The sequence below is a fragment of the Diabrotica undecimpunctata genome, chromosome 4 (assembly GCF_040954645.1).
Source record: "Diabrotica undecimpunctata isolate CICGRU chromosome 4, icDiaUnde3, whole genome shotgun sequence".
NCBI lineage: Eukaryota > Metazoa > Arthropoda > Insecta > Coleoptera > Chrysomelidae > Diabrotica > Diabrotica undecimpunctata.
In genome coordinates, this window is record NC_092806.1 from 137,502,252 (window position 1) to 137,520,548 (window position 18,297).

General features: G+C 33.1%; 1 protein-coding gene across 2 annotated transcripts in view; it reads left to right on the plus strand.

Annotated features, from left to right (window-relative positions):
• Positions 1–17,984, plus strand: part of Naglu (N-acetyl-alpha-glucosaminidase) — a 52,965-nt gene extending 34,981 nt beyond the window's left edge. For both annotated transcript variants that reach the window (XM_072530381.1, XM_072530380.1), the window contains exons 9-16: positions 1,158–1,307; positions 1,607–1,822; positions 2,954–3,040; positions 5,202–5,392; positions 8,209–8,329; positions 8,383–8,476; positions 11,992–12,162; positions 17,801–17,984. In XM_072530381.1, the coding sequence (XP_072386482.1) occupies positions 1,158–1,307; positions 1,607–1,822; positions 2,954–3,040; positions 5,202–5,392; positions 8,209–8,329; positions 8,383–8,476; positions 11,992–12,162; positions 17,801–17,922 (1,152 nt within the window). In that variant the 3' untranslated portion in view covers positions 17,923–17,984. The remainder of the gene's footprint in view (positions 1–1,157; positions 1,308–1,606; positions 1,823–2,953; positions 3,041–5,201; positions 5,393–8,208; positions 8,330–8,382; positions 8,477–11,991; positions 12,163–17,800) is intronic.
• Positions 17,985–18,297: the final 313 nt, after the last annotated feature.

Consider the following 18,297-nt stretch of genomic DNA (forward strand, 5'->3'; position numbering starts at 1 on the left):
CACGACCCACTAGAAACGGTGGGTGCTAATGGTTAACAATATAACTCATAACATAACTTTCTTTGGCCTTGATAGATCTCTTTTAACTGAGTCTTTCAGGTGTGAGAACGTCTTGTCTTGGAATCTCTTTAGAAATCTGAAAAATGGATTTGACTGGGAAAAATAAACCAAGATATTACCTAATCATATTTATTGTATATAAATAAATATAAAAATGAAATTTTCTTATTAAATAAAAATCAAACAAAGCAAATCTTGCCTATGGCTTCATATAAAATAAAAATATTTTTAAATAATAGTTACGGCTTCTGATGTTGTCTTCAAGTATTACATAATTGCAGAATGTAATGTAGTGATTAGTTGCTGATGTAGCTGAATCTAGATACTTTTATGTTTGTATCTTCAGATGGCCATTGATTTCTGAATAGCAGCTGCAGTTGTTATTGCATTGTTGACCATGTGCTGTGAAAAGTCTTTAACGAGGCTCAAGAAGTTCCACCCATGTGATTTCGATATATCCCACGAAAAGGTAGACAAGAAAAATTAATAAGGACAAAAAACTAAAATATTAATCCTTGTGTTAGCAACATCATATTATGTTTTAAAATATTTCCTTACCTTATAAAGAATGAAATCCTTTTTCTTCAATTTGGTGCTTTCAGAATTCATGTAGATCAATAGTTTACGCACAATAACGTTGTAGATAAAAGGTTTCTGAAATAAACACTGTTAACTTTGGAATAAACACTGTCAAATTTTGGAAGTGAAACTTCTTGAAATTTTTGTAGTTAAATACGTGTGACATTGTCCCAACTCTCATGCGAATTTAAAGTTTTTTGTGATTTTTTAGAAAAATTGTTCATAATTTACAAAAAAGCGACTATTGTGGCTATTTTTACAATAATTAAGTAACAAATTTTCCATATAATTTACCGATCTTCACCTTAAGTATTTAATATCCAATAGCGATCTTACACTGTTTATAAATTGTTTATAAGTAACAAATGACGTTTAATATGTTGCCTATTTTGTTTATTACATATTGTAATCACCAATTTTATCAAAAGCAGTTGTTTGATACCTCTATTAAAGAGTGTCTTGGGAAAATAGGTACTTCCCTGATCTATATCGTAAAATTTTTTTTTTTTCATTTTTAGGGCAAAATGATTATATTAGATCTTCAATCAGAGGAATTTCCTCAGTATGACGCGTTAGATCAATATTTCGGTCAACCTTATATTTGGTGCATGTTGCACGATTTTGGAGGAACTTTGGGCATGTTTGGATCAGCTAGCATTATAAACGAGGTAAATATGAATAAAATGTTTTTAAACTAGACTGTAGGTTTAACCTAAAATTAATTTCATCAGAAATAATGAAAAGTCGTTGTTCAGACCACAAGGGTTGTCACAATTTCCGAGTGAAAATAATACTTTTTTGCTTCAATAAATCGTTTATAAAATTATTTTTTTATCCAGGATTTTCTGTATTATGCACATGTTTATTGTAAATTTTTAACCTCACATCTATTTTTCTTTATTACCTTAGTATTTTTTTTTTGATTGATAAAAACATATATTTTTAGACTTTTAACATATATTTTTAGAGAGTTATCCAAGCAAGAAACAGCATTAACAGCACGATGATAGGAACTGGGCTAACCCCGGAAGGTATTAACCAAAATTATGTTGTATATGACTTAATGACTGAACAAGCATGGAGAAAAGAATCAGCAAATTTATCAAACTGGTTCGAAAATTATGCACTAAGAAGATATGGAAAATCCAACGCAAATATCACAGAAGCATGGCAGTTATTAAGGGTAACTTAAGTTTTAATTATGTTTAAAGGAGTTGTGTTATCTGACAGAAAAATTTTCATAAAACTCAAACGAAAATGCAAAAAAAGGTGTAGGTTTTTTGGACAGGTAGAATTAAAGGAGTTGTGTTGTCTGACAGAAAAAATTTTCATAAAACTCAAACGAAAATGCTTTAGGTGTAAGTTTTTTGGACAGGTAGAACAAACAAATGAAAATGTTAAGAAATTATTAAGAAATCAAAGGTATTTACAGTATGTTTGGCAAATGATGAATTAGAACTGTTGCTTTCTGTACATATGATGACCTCTATAATTATAACATATTAGGCTACCAGAAAGGGAATATAATGTCTACGTTCAATTAATGATGAATTTGCGCGTTGAACGCTTTTTAGTACGTAGTCTAATTACAATATGTACATCATACAGAAGTCATTGTTTGAAGTTCCGTCGAATGTACTTATTAGCTACCAATAAAACATTTACTCCACGACTTCAGAAATTATTTCACATCGACGAACGAAGTTGGTCATAAAGTCATTCGAATTATATTTAACCATCGATTTTATTCACTAAGACACTACTATCTTGTTTGGCAGATGGAACTAGTTTGGTCTGGAGATGGTGTTTGGTTAAAGAATTGCGTTTGACAAGTTGACGCGACGCGTAGGTATATAATTACCCAAGAGATCCTCACTTTCAACGAAAGACACTCATTTTTCTATGGTTCATTGTTTACAACAATGTATTAATCAACCATCTTTGATTTGCAACATTGTATCAAAAACCGTTTATTGTTTAATAGTGTCTAGATTTTTATAAGCGAAATCTTGGCTAACTATACGAGGAGAAACAAAACTAACAAAAAGTCTGTTGAGATTTCAACAATATTTTTATAAAATTGCAAAACTGCAGCAATACCTAATTTAATAAACAAAAATTTTATTAGATTATTTTCGAAGAAAACGTCAAATATGACGTATTTTCGGTAAGAAATAGGGTTTGTAGCCATTGAATGTAGATAACGCAGAAATATCACTAGAAATAGTCTCAGAACTTATTTGCATTTAAAACTAGGTAGTCAGTAAATTTTAAATTACCAACTTTTCTAACGCCGATTTATTTAACGTTTTAGAACACAGTTTATGATTTTAATGGATTACACAAACTTAGAGGTAAATACGCCATTACATGGACACCCTCCTTAAAATTAGACGTCTGGGTAAGTATTTTATAATAGTCTTAAATACACTAATGGTCAAAAAAATCCGGACACTTGCATTTTGTATGTTTTTTTTTTTAATTCTGTATGATGATGTATTACGTTTTTTGTGGTATTATTCCAGTTTCGTATATGTAGTATAAATGTTTGTTAATTCTGAGACATTGTCGTCATCTAGAAATTGGAGCCAGTCTGATGGTATTTGGTCGGGGCCTGAAGATTTCCCATTTTTAGTTTGTTTGATGGCTTTCTCTACTTTTGCTTTTAAAATACTATGACCAGTATTCGTATACTTTGCGGTGATCAGTACCTCGTCTCCAGGAAGAGCTCCTTTATGTAATTAGTCCATTTTTCTGTTTTTTCGTTTGGAAACAAATAAGTCGAAAATTATTTTACCTTTAGAGTTTCCCATGAAGTGAGGAGTTTTTTTTTCTCTGCGTGTAGGTAGTTTTTTGTGTATGTTAAACTTGTCATGTTTTCATTACAGTTTTTCCATTTCACGACATCTTTGTACCATCTAGGCCTCTTTTGCTCGCTTAACTTCATATCTTATTTGTCGATATATTTCTCTATATCGAGTCTCGTCTTTCTTTTTTCACTTGCTTCTTTGTTGAATAAGGTCTAGTATTTTATCGGCCATCCAATCCTTTTTCTTTTGGTTCTTTTTCTGATTTCAAAACTTCGTTTGCTATGTTTACCATGGCGGAATTTATTATATCTAGATTTTGGTCAATATTTTTTTGTCCAGATCTTTTTAGCTGTTTTTTAATCTCTTGATTTATCTTATTTCCGAACTCATCTGCTATTACGGCATTTCTTAGTCGATTATGAGGTTTCTTCTGAGTTGTCGAAGCTTTTATTCATCTCAGTTTTAGTGTGAATTTTTGCAGATGTAATACTGTTTCTAAACCTTCTATTAATAATAATGTAGTCAATTTGATTTCTGACTATCTTTTCCTATTGATCAGATGGAGATTTCCAGGTATATAGTCATCTTTTAGGTTGCTATAATGTATTTCTTTTCTTGGCATAGCTATTTTACTCTGTGCCCCCTTTTATTCCTTTCTCCAAGTCCCTACTTCCGGTTATATCTTGTGTGATTTCGGAACCAACTTTTGAGTTGAAGTCCCCCATAATAATAGTAGCTTCATGTTTTTTTTGTGTTCCAGAGAATTTGTTTAATTTGGCTGAAGAATTGCTCAATTTCTTCATCGGGCTTTTCAGCTGTAGGTGCATAGACTTGTATTATATTAATATTTAGTAATTTATTTTCCAGCAATATCATCATGATGCGATTACTAAAAGGAACGGAATTTCAAATACAGAGTTAAGAAGAGTTTAGAATCTCTTCTTTGACAATGATTGCGACTCCGTTACGTCTGGTTCCTTCTGCCTTTACCGAGTGGTATACAATGTAACCATTACTCTCAAATTTGTTTGACCCTGGCCATTTTATTTCGCAAATACCTAGGATGGAAATGTCTAGTCTGGCCATTTCTAGCTGAATATTTTGTAATTTCGTAGTTTCAAACATAGTTGTTAGGTTCCACGTAGCTATTTTGTGGACTTACACGACGCGAGGTTTTCGTGGGTTGACAACCTGGAAGGCCCCGTGGTCTGGTTGTGATCTTCCTCTCCTGCTGGATCTTGGATTCCGAACTCCATGATCATTCCATCATCACAAGTATGTATAGTTTCCTTGTCTGTCGTGGAAAGCTGTATTAGAGATGATAGTAGTAGAAAATACCTAGTAGGTCGTTATGAACTTCGAATATTTTGTCTAACTTACTGTAATTATTGTTTTGAGTCCGAACTACTGTCTAATTTTAATTAAGGAACTTGGTCTAGAGCCACGTCTATGCATTATCGCTAACTAGCCACAAACTGTCGAGGGTACAGATTGGTAACTCTCTAGCAGAGTATCTCTCTGGGAGAGAGTTTCTAGCGCCGAAAAAGTTGAGAGTTTCGGGCATGAACCCTAAATATTTGGCGACAAATTCAAAATTTGGTTTTGAATTTGCCGCTAAATTTTTGGAAGGAAGGAAATATAATTTTGATTTCTTTCTATTGTGAAATTTCTATTATTAGTAATAAACTTTTTTCGTATCTATAATCGTATCTTTCTGTATAAATATATATATTTATTCTATATTTCTTTTAGACATGGTACAATTATAGTGAGGTATTTGACGCTTGGGACCTTTTTGTACGAAATGCCGATGATCTTAAAAACAGCCCAGCTTTTCTTCACGATCTAGTCGATTTAACAAGACAAATTTTACAAATTTACGGTGACATTTACTATCCCAAGATTGTTACTGCATTTAGGGACGACGATTATGAGAATTTTAAGTAAGTGGTAATTGGTCAATTGTATATGTGTATATTAAATCATTCTTATCCTCATCTTATGGTAACATCTTCTATTGAAGTTGGCAATAATATCGGCAAAGTAATGTAGTGTGCAGCACGAAATAGTGAATGTGAATCCAAACCAGTCTGATTTCTTATGTTTTTTAACCATGAACGTTTACGTATTCAAATTCCTTTCTTGCCCTTTACTTTTCCTTTGATGATTAATTTGGATTATGTCATCCAGAAACACTGTAAATACCGCAGAGTTGAACCGTCCACCTGTGCTAGGTGATTAACATTAACATTAACTCTTAGCTGGTGATACCAAATATTCTAACGTAACTGGTGACACGAGGTCTCTCAGACCCTTTATCTATATTAGGGTAAATTTTATATACGAAATCAAAATTATTTCTTTTATGTTAAATATTGAGATAAATACCTTTTTTATACATTCGGTTTCTAAATTTCTACACAACAAATAAAACTTCCCTCTAAATGGAAAAAATGTGACAAGAGAAAAAAATATGTTAATAAAACAAACTAATTTAAATTTAGATATTTCACATATAAACATGCTCTATGATGTTTACAAAACATAATTACCTTAATTCTAAACACCAATTATTACCTTTAAAGGGGATTTTTTCTTGTAAAATAAAAACAACAGAAAATAACAAGATATAAGAAATGGCCACTAAAATTAACGATTATTCTTATAAATATTTGCACACTGGAGGCAATGTTTACGAGAACACTGAAGACAAATTGGTTTATTGCACTTCTTACATAAATAACAGGTTTTCCTTCGCCTTTGACACGGACAAATATAACAATATTTTCGAACTTCCAACTTAGATTCCTCGATTTCCATCAGGATATCTTCAATCTTTAAGATCCTACAAATAATACCTCTCAGTTCTCGTAGAATATTTGTTTGTAGTATTCTGCGCATGTTTCTTCTACCAATTCTTCAGCCAAAACCTTTATGAAATTGAATCTGGTTTGATTATTTCCCATAACAGAAAGAAGAATATATAATATATATGAATTCACACTTCATATATTTACAACCTTATAAAAGATTGCCATAGGTCACCTTCGAGTTCGGCGACAACAAGAATATTTGGCGGTTTTTTCATCCAGGATATCCACACCCCCTTTTGTAAAATTGTACCATGATATAATTTCTGGCTTATTAGTGTCTTCGTCCATAACTCTAGCGTAGTGCATAGATAAAAGCTGAAGAACAGATTTATTTTTCTTTGGATTGTAAGACAAAAATGTCAGATGTTTCGTAAAACCGTATAAGCTTTCACCAACGTCTCTTGTTTTATTGGGTAAAAATAGTGTTGGAGTTTCTCTTTTTATCTTTTTTAGAGTCCCAACAAAAGTAACCTTATTATTCAGTAAGTGATTAACCAGTTCTACCTAACTGTACCAGTTATCAGCTGTTAGAATTATACAGTGGTTAAGAAAGTCTGGTGACCGCTTGACTTGGAATAGATTTCTTTGGTTCCTCATCAGAAAGACCGTAACCATCGGTTTGCTTTCCAGCATATATGTGAGCATTAAACAAGTATGAAATATGAGCATCTGTCAAACACTGAATTTTCAAACCATATTTAACCGGTTTGTTTGGCATATAAATTTTAAAAGTGTACCTACCTCGAAATGCTACTAGCATTTCATCAACGCAAACAGAAGTATTAACAATATAGGATTTGAGCATTTTGTACAAATGAGTTAAAAAATTGATGTATGGCTGCGTCAGGATGAATCTGTTTCCTTTCTTCTCTGTTCTCCGAATTATCAAATCTCATAGCAACTAACAATACTTAGAATCTTTGTTCAGAAAAAAAACTGCTTTAAGATTATTTTTGAAAATGGATATGTACAAAAGAAATCCTAGGAATGCTCGCAATTCAGTTAGATCAATGTCTGAAAGCTCGGTCCTGTTAGAACGTTTATATTTTGCTCTCATACTTCGCACTTGTTGATTTGTAATGTTGATACATAATTGGTACACTTCCAATGAAAATATTTTTTCTAAAGCAGATAGGCTACTATTATTTTCCAGTAGTGTGCGTGCCATAGGTACTTTGATAATATTAGAGGTAGGCGTATGCACATTTCGAGTCGGTTTAATTTTAGACTATTTAAATCTGTTTTCTCCATAGTAATAATTATCTTCTCTCTGACTCTTTCGAATCACTACTAGAACGTTTTTAGTCAGGTGTGTCTTGATCAGAAGTCTCTTCTCGATTGATTTCTTTTATTTCTATATTATCGTTTTCACTAGTCTATTTCACTGTCTGAATCATGTTATAGCAAAAGCTTCTTCCACAGCTTTATCACTACTTTCACTATCTAACTCTTGATACCAACGCAAGCATGTTTCCTCGACATCCAGTCCAAAACGTTACGAGATCTACGCATCTTTCAATTTCAATTTTGTAACACCAATGGGGACACAGTGTGTGAGACTCCGACGATTACGTAATCGTAGGAAGGTACACAAAGTCATGGGAGTGAAAAATATAAGTGGAGGGAGAAACGACGCTGTAAGTGAAGCGATAAGTCTGGAAAACTCCGTGTCACCAGTTAAGGGTTAATCCTATTTGAATCGTGATTGATTGCAATATTATATTCTTCAATATACAGTATTTAATATACAAAAATTTAAATTTTTGTATATTTTTTCTTCGATATTCTTATTATTCCATTGTCGATGTCCCTTACTAAACTAGAAAAAAATTATGTAAATATCATAAAAATATAAATATTGCTAAATTTACTTTCTTATGTTATAGTCAACATGCCACAGTTTTTAAAGAAATATTCGATGATTTGGAACTCATATTATCTACAAACAAAGCATTTTTGTTAGGACCTTGGATTGAAGCAGCAAAAAGTTGTGCAAACAATTCACAGGTATATATATTTAATTTTCTAGTACTTAAAAATTTGATTAAGCATTATTTTAGGAAAGTGACTTATTTGAATATAACGCAAGAAATCAAATTACGTTATGGGGACCAGAGGGAGAGATTATTAACTACGCCAACAAGCAGTGGTCAGGTAAATATTAATAAACATTTAATATCTATGGTTGAGTTTACCGAAAGTACAAGCTGATTATAGCTGCAAATGTCAAACATGGAAGAAAAAATTTCGGTATAGCAGTGTTGGCATGTTTTTATAATGTAAATGCTGTATGCTTCAAATATAAAAAGATAAAGCTTTAGAAAAGTACATCTTGTTTATATTATGTTATGAATTCTGCAATTTTTTGATTTATATAAAACAACAATGAGTAAATATTTGTTTCTTTGTAGATCAATTGCAGTTAATTATTAGAAAATTTTTTAGCAATATTATCCTTTGATAGATTAGGGGATACATTTGGCAATCGTCAAATCAGCAGTTGCCAGATTACAACAGATGTTTGCAATTAATCTCGAAAGAGACAAATAGTTACTCGTTATTGCTTCATATAAATTAAAAATTGCAGAATTCATAAAATAGTATAATCAAAATGTACTTTTTAAAAGCTTTATCTCTTTATATTTGAAGCATACAACATATGCATTATAAAAACATGCCAACACTGTCTAACCGAAATATTTTGACATTTGCGGCTATATTCAGCTTGTACTTTCGGTAAACTCAACCATTTTACGTAAAGGCATTGTTTATGTATATCATTGTATTGATAACTTCAGTAGATGTTTAGGAACAGGATCACAAAACAATATTAATCCAAATGTTTGGGTAGTGCAGTGATAACAACTTCAACTTGTTGTGATTTCCTAGGTGCCTACGTTAGCGGAAACCGAACGCAAACGATTTCTTTTATCCGTTGCGAATAATTACATAGTGATGGTTTCTTAAGCTCAGTTGCAGTCGATGATGGAAAATTCAGCTTAGTTTCCAGTTTCCATCGTCGGAAACGTTCAGTCACAAGTAAATTTCGACGGAAACCGAAATGATATTCAGAGTAAAAATCGCCAAAAATAATGCGAGCGTTAAAATTGATAAAAAGTTGGTCAAAAATTTGCACGCACCGAAGATGTGGTGTTAATTGACAGAACAGATTCTTGCGTTTTACGAGTAAAACTGCAAAAACGAAATTGTAAAGATATTGTCTTCATTATTATCATCTTTGACTCGACAATCCTCTGTGGATCCTGGCCTGCTCTAAGATTAGTTGCCATTCTGTTCGGTTTCTGGCAACGTGTTGCCATCTTCTGACCTCTAGTATCCCTAATTCGGTGTTAACTCCATCTAACCACCTAATTCGCGGTCGGCCTTTGCTTCTTCTTCCTATAGGTGTTCCTGTCGTTAGCTTTTTAGCAATCATGGTGTCAGGCATTCGTATTATAGTCCGCCCCATCTAAGTCGCTATGTTTTAATGAACGTTACGATATCTGGTTAATTAAATAGTTGATATAATTCGAAATTAAATCTTTTGCGTCACTGCCCTTGATTGTTTATAGCTCCAAATATTTTGCGGAGTATCTTACGCTCGAATATTCCCAGAAGTCTTTCATCCTTTTGCGTTAGAGTCCATGTTTCCGCCTCGTATATGAGTACCGGTCTTAGCAGTGTTTTGTATATCATAGTTTTAGTTTTTCTTTGGATATTTCTTGAGTAGAATTGTTTTTGGAGTCCATAGTATGCCCTATTTGTAAGGTTTATTCGTCTTCTAATTTATTAGCTTGTTTTATTGGTAGTAGTCACTAGCGAACCAAGGTATGTGAAGCTGTCAACACGTTCAAAGACAACTTCCAAATTCTGTTTCCCGTTTCTCATTTGCTATAGGATTCTTTAGTAAACAACATGTAGTTGGTTTTGTCTTCGTTGATGACTAGACCGACCTGTTTAACCGCCGTTTCCAATTCTAGGAAATATTTCTCAACATCTCGCTTACTACGCCCTACTATGTTAATTTCATCAGCGTATGATAAGATTTGTCTCGATCTTAAATAGTACCGCCTCTAATTCTTGTGTCTCGGACTGCCTTTTCCAAGGCAATGTTAAATAGGAGGCAAGCCAGTGCATCCCCTTGTCTGATTCCATCCTTTATCTCAAAGGATCGAGAATTTTCTCCCTGCATTCTAACGCTGGCTTTTAAGTTAGACATTGTCATTCTCGTTAATCGGATAAGTTTTTCTGGTATACCAAATTCACACATAGATTGATATAGTACTGTTCTCTTGACACTATTGTATGCGGTCTTGGAGTCGACGAATAGGTGATGGGTTTCAATGTTAAATTTTAATGTTTTTTCGAGGATCTTTCTTATTGGATAAATCTGGTCAATTGTTGATTTTTCTGGATTAAATCCGGCGTGGTATTTTCCAATTATTCCAACTGTGTAAACTAGTATTTTGTAAGCATTTGTTAACAGGGTTATAACTCTGTAGTTGTCACACTGGAGCTGATCGCCTTTTTATGTAACGGGTATATCACGCCTTGAGACAATTCGTAGGGCATGGTCTCATTTTTCCAAACAAGAAGTAAAAGTTAATGCAGTGACATTGTCTTAAGAAATAATATATATGCAGAATGATCTACCGTAAGTCAGTTTAAATATAATTAGTTTACTTTATTCTTTTTTTAGTTGCAACATTTAACAATATCTCACGTTTTTATTTAGTAACAATAGTGCCACAGTCTTTTCTCTTTGTAACATCTATTTCCACTGGCACAATTCAATTAAGATTGTTTTTTTTTAATTCCCACCCGTCTTCGTTATTGTGTTCGATCATACACCAACATCGCAGACTATTCGTATTCTTACCGTGGGAGCCTTGTCATTTGGTATTTAAGTTTTGCGCGGTGCTATTTTCTTAAAACTGAGAGTATGGTACTATGATTATAAATTCCTTTTTTCTTTTTATTCACTTAGGTTTATAAAATTAGTTTAATCAAATGTAAAAGAAAAAGATTTTGTATGAAAGCAACTCATAAAAGAAAAATGTTTAAAAATAATGTTTGCAGAACCTGACCATTTGTCGCTGCCACTCCATCCAAATGGTCGGGTTCTTACATCGGTACCATACAAAAAATGTTTAATGTGTTTTTTGTCAAGTCTAATGTGCTGTTGTTCATGCGATTGTTCAAACCAATTTTCTAATGTTTTCTAAGTTTTAAAAAGGAGAAAATTATATATTTTTCCACCATTCTTATCTTCTTTCCATATGGGAAATGTACTTACTTCGTAAGTAATTATATTTAATTTGTTATGAGTTGTTCGTAGTTTCAACCGAGCTATTTTATCATTAAGAGGTATAAATTCTCTAATTGACTGTTTGAAACGAGTATGGCTGTTCCATATTGACGTCTTGGGTTCCCCGGGGTAATAATGTAACCTTAATTTGTTTTTTGTTTTCCTGAGTCAGGCCATATTACCTCGCTCAGCCCCAGTATTTCTACATACTTAAAGTAATATACATAAATCCATTCCCTTAGATTAATACATGATTATTCTGACTTATCTTGGAAGCTTTGGATTATTATATTTAATTTTATTTTACATATCATTTCTACAGAGATCTTTCTACTAATTATTATCAATCTTATACTTTTAGGGATCGTCGCTAATTATTACAAGCCTCGTTGGGAAATCTTTATTAATAGAATGAATTATAGTTTGGTCCATAATACATGGTTTTCAGAAACAGCTGCGAGGAGGGAAATGTTTAGAAAAGCAGAAGAACCATTTACTTTTGACCGTACAGTATTTCCGGTTGAGCCAACAGGTAACCTTTTCATTTGAGTCTTTATTTTGTCATGTTGTACGTTAAAGTAAAGTATGTGTCTATTTTTTTACTTGTCTTAATAACTCTGACAGCTAAATTTCCAGCTAAATTTCATACTATAGGAAAGTTATATACTTCATGAATATGGTATTCATGAAGTATGATCAATGAAAAACGGATATGAACAATAAATCTTTCATTTTTGTAGAAATCAAATTCATTCAAACTAATAAAAAAACTATATATCAAAAGTCCTGAAGAAATTTATAAAATATGCTTCTAACCTGGTATGGAAAACAAGGTCTTCTGCCTCAACATTTTATTTTAAATAGGCTTGAGGCTGTTCTATGATTTTATCAATTACTAAATTTAAGAAATTTTGTATTAATGTCTTTATCTATTCTATTTCGCTAATTTGTCTAATTGTACTTTTAACAAATCTTCTAGTTTAAAGCACTGAAAGGCTTTTATCAAAACTACAAAGCACATAATATATAGTCAAGTTTGTTATATTTTATGCGAAGAATACCGTCCTTTTGAATCAGAAGACCAAAACGGATTCAGAGCAGGACGATCCACAATAGATAGTATTTTCTGCTTATCCGAAATACTCAAGAAAAGAACATTGAGATCTCGAGAAGTGCATTTACTTTTAGTAGATTTAACAAAAGCATATGACACCGTGCCTATTGCGAAATTGTGGGAAGTATTGGAGAACACCAGTATCAGTGTTCCACTAATCGACGCTATTAAAGATCTATATAACAACACAATATCAAAAGTTAAATGCTACAAACATGCTACATAAATGGGATAGGACCCGTCTCCTCAATGTGACTGTGGGGAGAACCAAACCATCGACCACATTATTGAAGAGTGTCCCTCATGATCCTACAATGGTAGTCCTGAAGACTTCCTGTTTGCAACTTCAGAGTCAATTTATTATATCAATACACTTGATGTTTGTTTGTAACTATTTAAAGTTTGTCAAATACCTATATTACTAGTGTTTGTGTATTTGTTCTAAATGTATTGTAATTGCCATACGATAAATAAAAAAATAAATCAAAAGTTAAAATAGGAAATAAGGTTTCTAATGGTTTTCAGGTAACAAAAGGACTGAAGCTAGGTTGTTGTTTATGTTTATCTCCCATACTATTCAATATATATATATATATATATATATATATATATATATATATATATATATATATATATATCGACGAAGCACTCAGGCACTGGAAAAAGAAGTGTAAAGGTATGGGGTTGTCTATTGGGGATTTTTTTTTTTTTTTTTTATTAACATTTAAGATTTTTACAATCTGTTTTACAGTGAAAACAATAAGTAAAATTTTTTGTCTTTACATGACAGAGAGATGTAAGGACCAAATCATCACGACACAAATTGGCTTTTTACCGGTAGGATGCGCACATACACTGATACGCGAGCACTAAAAGCGGCACTGATCACAATGGCTGGGTGCTGTTGAAGGCGTAACTCCCACTGCTGTAGGCTCTGTCAGGATAGGTGAGGTAGGTTCAAGGGGTCATGTCGCTTCAATCTCTTCGCTTGTTGGTTGTTGAGAAGATTGTGTGCCAGGGTATTAGGATGCACCCGCAACCTGTTTTGATATTGTTCAGAAGTTTTTTTGCACTCTTCAGAGACTGTTAGTACCTGAAGATCTCTATGTATTGCATCATTCTGGATATACCAAGGTGCATTAGCGATTGTTCTCAGAGTTTTGGATTGGAATCTTTGTATTATCATAATATTAGATTTGCTAGCTGAACCCCAGAGCTGTGAGCCATATGTCCAAATGGGTTTTATTATTGTATTGTATATCAGCAGCTTGTTGTCAATCGATAGGTGAGAGTTTTTTCCCAACATCCAGTAAAGTTTTCTGTATAAAATTCCCAATTGAAGCCTTTTCGTCCATATATGTTTGGTCCAAGTTAAACGTTTGTCAAGGTGAATACCTAAGTATTTTACGTCATGCTTTTGGGGCAAAGGATGTCCATTGAGGTTAACTTGTGGACATGTACCTCTTCTTAGAGTGAATGTAATTTGTGTAGATTTTGAGGGGTTTATTCTAATTCTCCAGAGTTTAAGCCATTCATTTGTTTTGTTCAGATGTAGTTGCAGTCTCTCTGATGCTATTATTGGGTTGCTATGTGAGGCCAAGAAAGCAGTATCATCTGCGAATGTTGCAAGTGTTAGGTTATTGCTTATTGGCAAGTCAGCCGTATATATCAGGTACAGAATCGGTCCGAGCACACTACCCTGAGGTACACCAGATAGGATGGGGTAGAGTTTTGTATAGGCTTCACTATATTTTACTAGATATCTCCTTACTGTAAGGTATGATTGAAGCAGTTTAAAGTAAGGGTAAGGTAAATTTTTCTTTAATTTGTACAGAAGTCCTGTATGCCACACCTTGTCAAAAGCTTGAGAGGAGTCTAAAAAGGCTGCAGTACAATATTGCTTGTTCTCGAGACTACTTCTTATTGTTGTGTATAGTCTGTGAACTTGTTCTATTGTACCATGTTGGTTACGAAAACCGAATTGATGGTCAGGTATGAGACACTTTTCGTCCAATCTTGGTTTGATTTTTCGTAGTAGAAGTTTTTCGAAGACCTTAGAGATGACTGGGAGTAGACTAATCGGTCGGTATGAGTTGACATCTTTTGGATCTTTACCAGGTTTTTGAATGAGTATAATCTGTGCCACTTTCCATTGCTGAGGGAAGTAATGCAGACTAAGCATAGCATTAAAGATCATAGTGATTATTCTGTAACAGTCATTGGTTAGTTCCTGGAGGATCTTACCTGTTATGAGGTCGAATCCCGGAGCCTTATTGGGTTGTATCTCATTCTTTATTATCTGTTTTACTTCTTTAATATTAAACTTGGTGATTGGTAGATCCATTTGATATGGAGCCTCAAGAAAAGAATTAAATGGTTCTTCTTGTTCTAATGGCACTACTCTGTTAAATGGACTAAATACTGTAGAAAGATGTTCAGCGAATGTCTCAGATTTTTCTGTGTCTGTTTTTGCCCATTTACCTTTGACATTTTTTAGAGGAGGTATGGCGTCTTGTGGACCTTTTACCTTTCTCGTCGCCTTCCATAGAGAATAATTGGTGTCTATTGGGGATGAAACATTATACACGTTGCACTATGCAGATGACCAGGTAGTTATTGTCCAAGGCAAGGAAGACCTGGAGTATATGGCTAGAAAAATAATGGAAGAGTACAAAAAATGGGGCCTCGAAGAAAATTTACAAAAAACGCAATATCTTTGCATAGGAGGAGAAAATACTGCAGATGACCCCGACTTAGAAGACGGGAAAATTAAGAAATGCGATCAATGTATATATTTGGGGGTAAAACTAACAAAGACAGGAAAAACTGATGAAGCCATAAAAGACAGAATAACCAAAGGGAAACGAGTTATAGGTGCATTGAATTCAGTACTATGGCAGAAAAATATAAGATCGGAAACGAAAAAAAAAGAATATATAATACCATATTGAAACCAGTAATCATCTATGGCTCAGAAGTTTGGCAGTTATCACAAAAACTTAAAGGTAACCTATTGGCAGTTGAAATGGATTTTTGGTGGAAAGCAGCGGGAAAGTCTAGATTAGAACATATGAGAAATGAGGACATAAGGAATCAAATGAATGTACAAAGATCAATTATAGAAGACATCAAAAAACAACAATTAACATGGTACGGACATGTTAGACGTATGGGGGAAGAAAGACTACCAAAAAAATACCTCCACGTTCCAATATTTTTATTTAGTTTGTAGATAGAAGGAGTCCTACTCGTCGGTCTTGTGGCCTGATGTATTTTTGACTTGTTCTTTGATACCATTTTCCATGTTGCTGGAAGCCTTTGAGCATCATCTCCTTGGTTCATACTGTTAGGATTTTTTTCTATTTGTATCGATTCTCTGATTTCTCATTTTATTTTAATTTAAATTTTAGCTAGCATCCTAGTTTGGTTCAGGTTTATTGGATGTACTGTGTTTGAGACATGTTGTGCAAGGGACATTTTTTTCTCCTTCCGATGGCATTTCGATGTTCTTCTCGTCTAACATTAATTCTTCAAAATCCGCAAGGAAAATAATTCCTGCAGCTGGCTGTAAACCACGTATCACAAAAAAGAGGTTAAATCTTTGTAAATGGGTATATTTAAAAAACCCTTAAAAGGGCTACATCAAATAGGACGAACGTTTTCGGAATAATAATTCCATCATCAGGTTAAAAATGCAGGTAAACATGCCTGAGCCACCAAAATATTAGGGTAAAAACCCTTTAAAATACATAAGGTTAACAAAGATTGTACATAATGTTATTATTAATATTTGATATTTAATATTTAATTAAATTTTACTTTAGGTAACATACACCAATGCCTTAAGTGAGTTCCAGCGTCCGGAGAGTAAACCTCTTCAAACAGACTTCAGCTGGTAACTTCAGCTAAATTAATTCCTCGGTTGGTCTGTGCGATGTACGATTCGTCACAGTACTCACATGGAATCTCGTATATACCTTGATTTTTATTCTATTTTGTGTTTTCTTAGCACCCTCCATATTTTCTCTGTTGTACCCTTTACATATGGAAGAATAGCTTTTGCAATCGGTTTTGCGACTTCTGTATTTCTTAAACATTATGAGCCTTTTCAATGGTAGACCATTAACTATTTTTTATGGTAACTAAAGTTCAGTCTACACAAAATATACTCGCAAGATATGACGCGCAAGACAAAATTTGCTACCATTTTGATCGTTTATATCGATCTATTTTAATAAAATTAAATTTTATTGAATGGAAACTATTCCCGTAAGCTTTAAGCTGGTTTTACACATTTCCATAAAATCGTCCTATTACATGCAATGTTTTATGTAGCTTACAATCCTTGGAGACTAAATGAACTAATTAATCAAGAAAATTGGGTCATCGCTACAATTTAATCAGCAAATGAACCGTTGCGTATACTTCAACTGCCCTACCTTAACTTGCGGAATCAGGGGTGTGCGATTTTAGTCATTCATTGTCAATAATTAATTCTTTGTAAATATATTTTGAATGTTTAGTCGTCTTGTAACTTCATTATTATAGAACTTGATTTGTTTAACAAGCACTTATTGATTGTTAACTACTAACTTAATTTTTATGTGGAACAAAATAGCAACCGATGTCTGGCACTAAAGCTACCACCTAGATCAGTAGTTCTCAAACTTTTTTAGTCGTGGCACCCTTGTAGGGCTAAAAATATTTCGAGGCACACCAACCCTTGAAGCGATTTGGGAAACGACAAAAAATGAAAAACATACAATTCTGAGGCTCATTTGATTTCAATATAAACTTTATTTGAGATTAATAAAATACAGTACATTTAATATTCAAATATCCTTACTTAACGTGATGAATGAAACTGTTTCGATGATGTTTTCATTATATCCTTTATAATTATGGAAATCTTTGTAAGTCTGACCCTCAAATCCCTTGATGCTTGAAGTTTTGTTATATTTCAACAAAAATCGAAAATAATGAAGTCTCTATTAGGATTAAATTTGCTTTCAAACAATTACAAATAATTCTACTAAATATTTTTATTGTATTTTAGGAAACACTATTGAAGCTGCTAAGGCTATTCATAAAAGATGGAATGTGCGACGTGAAGACCCTAAGGAAGAAGAACAATACTTTGGTCAGAGATTATTATATCCCATTCTCTCCTTTATATAAAATATCAGCAATATTTTTTTAAGTAAATACATATTAATATTTGCTTCGTGTTTTATAATATATTCGAAGTGTTTTAACTTTCCCTGCTGTTTAAAAGAATTCTCTGGCTGTAGTTTTATTTTGGCTTGAATTTTCTCAGCTCCTGCCATAAACTACTGGATCCTTTAGAAAGACAGATTACGATAGATGAAATCAAATATGCTATCAACGACTCTAAAGATAATAAGGATTAGAGGAAATACTTGTAGAACTGTTAAAACTGGAAGAGGAGTAACAAACAGCGGAAAAGAAGCAGAGTGGCGAAAAATAGGAATTTAATTTAATTCTATGTGTGGGACAGGTAGAACAGCCAAAATGTTAAAAAGCAAATGGGAC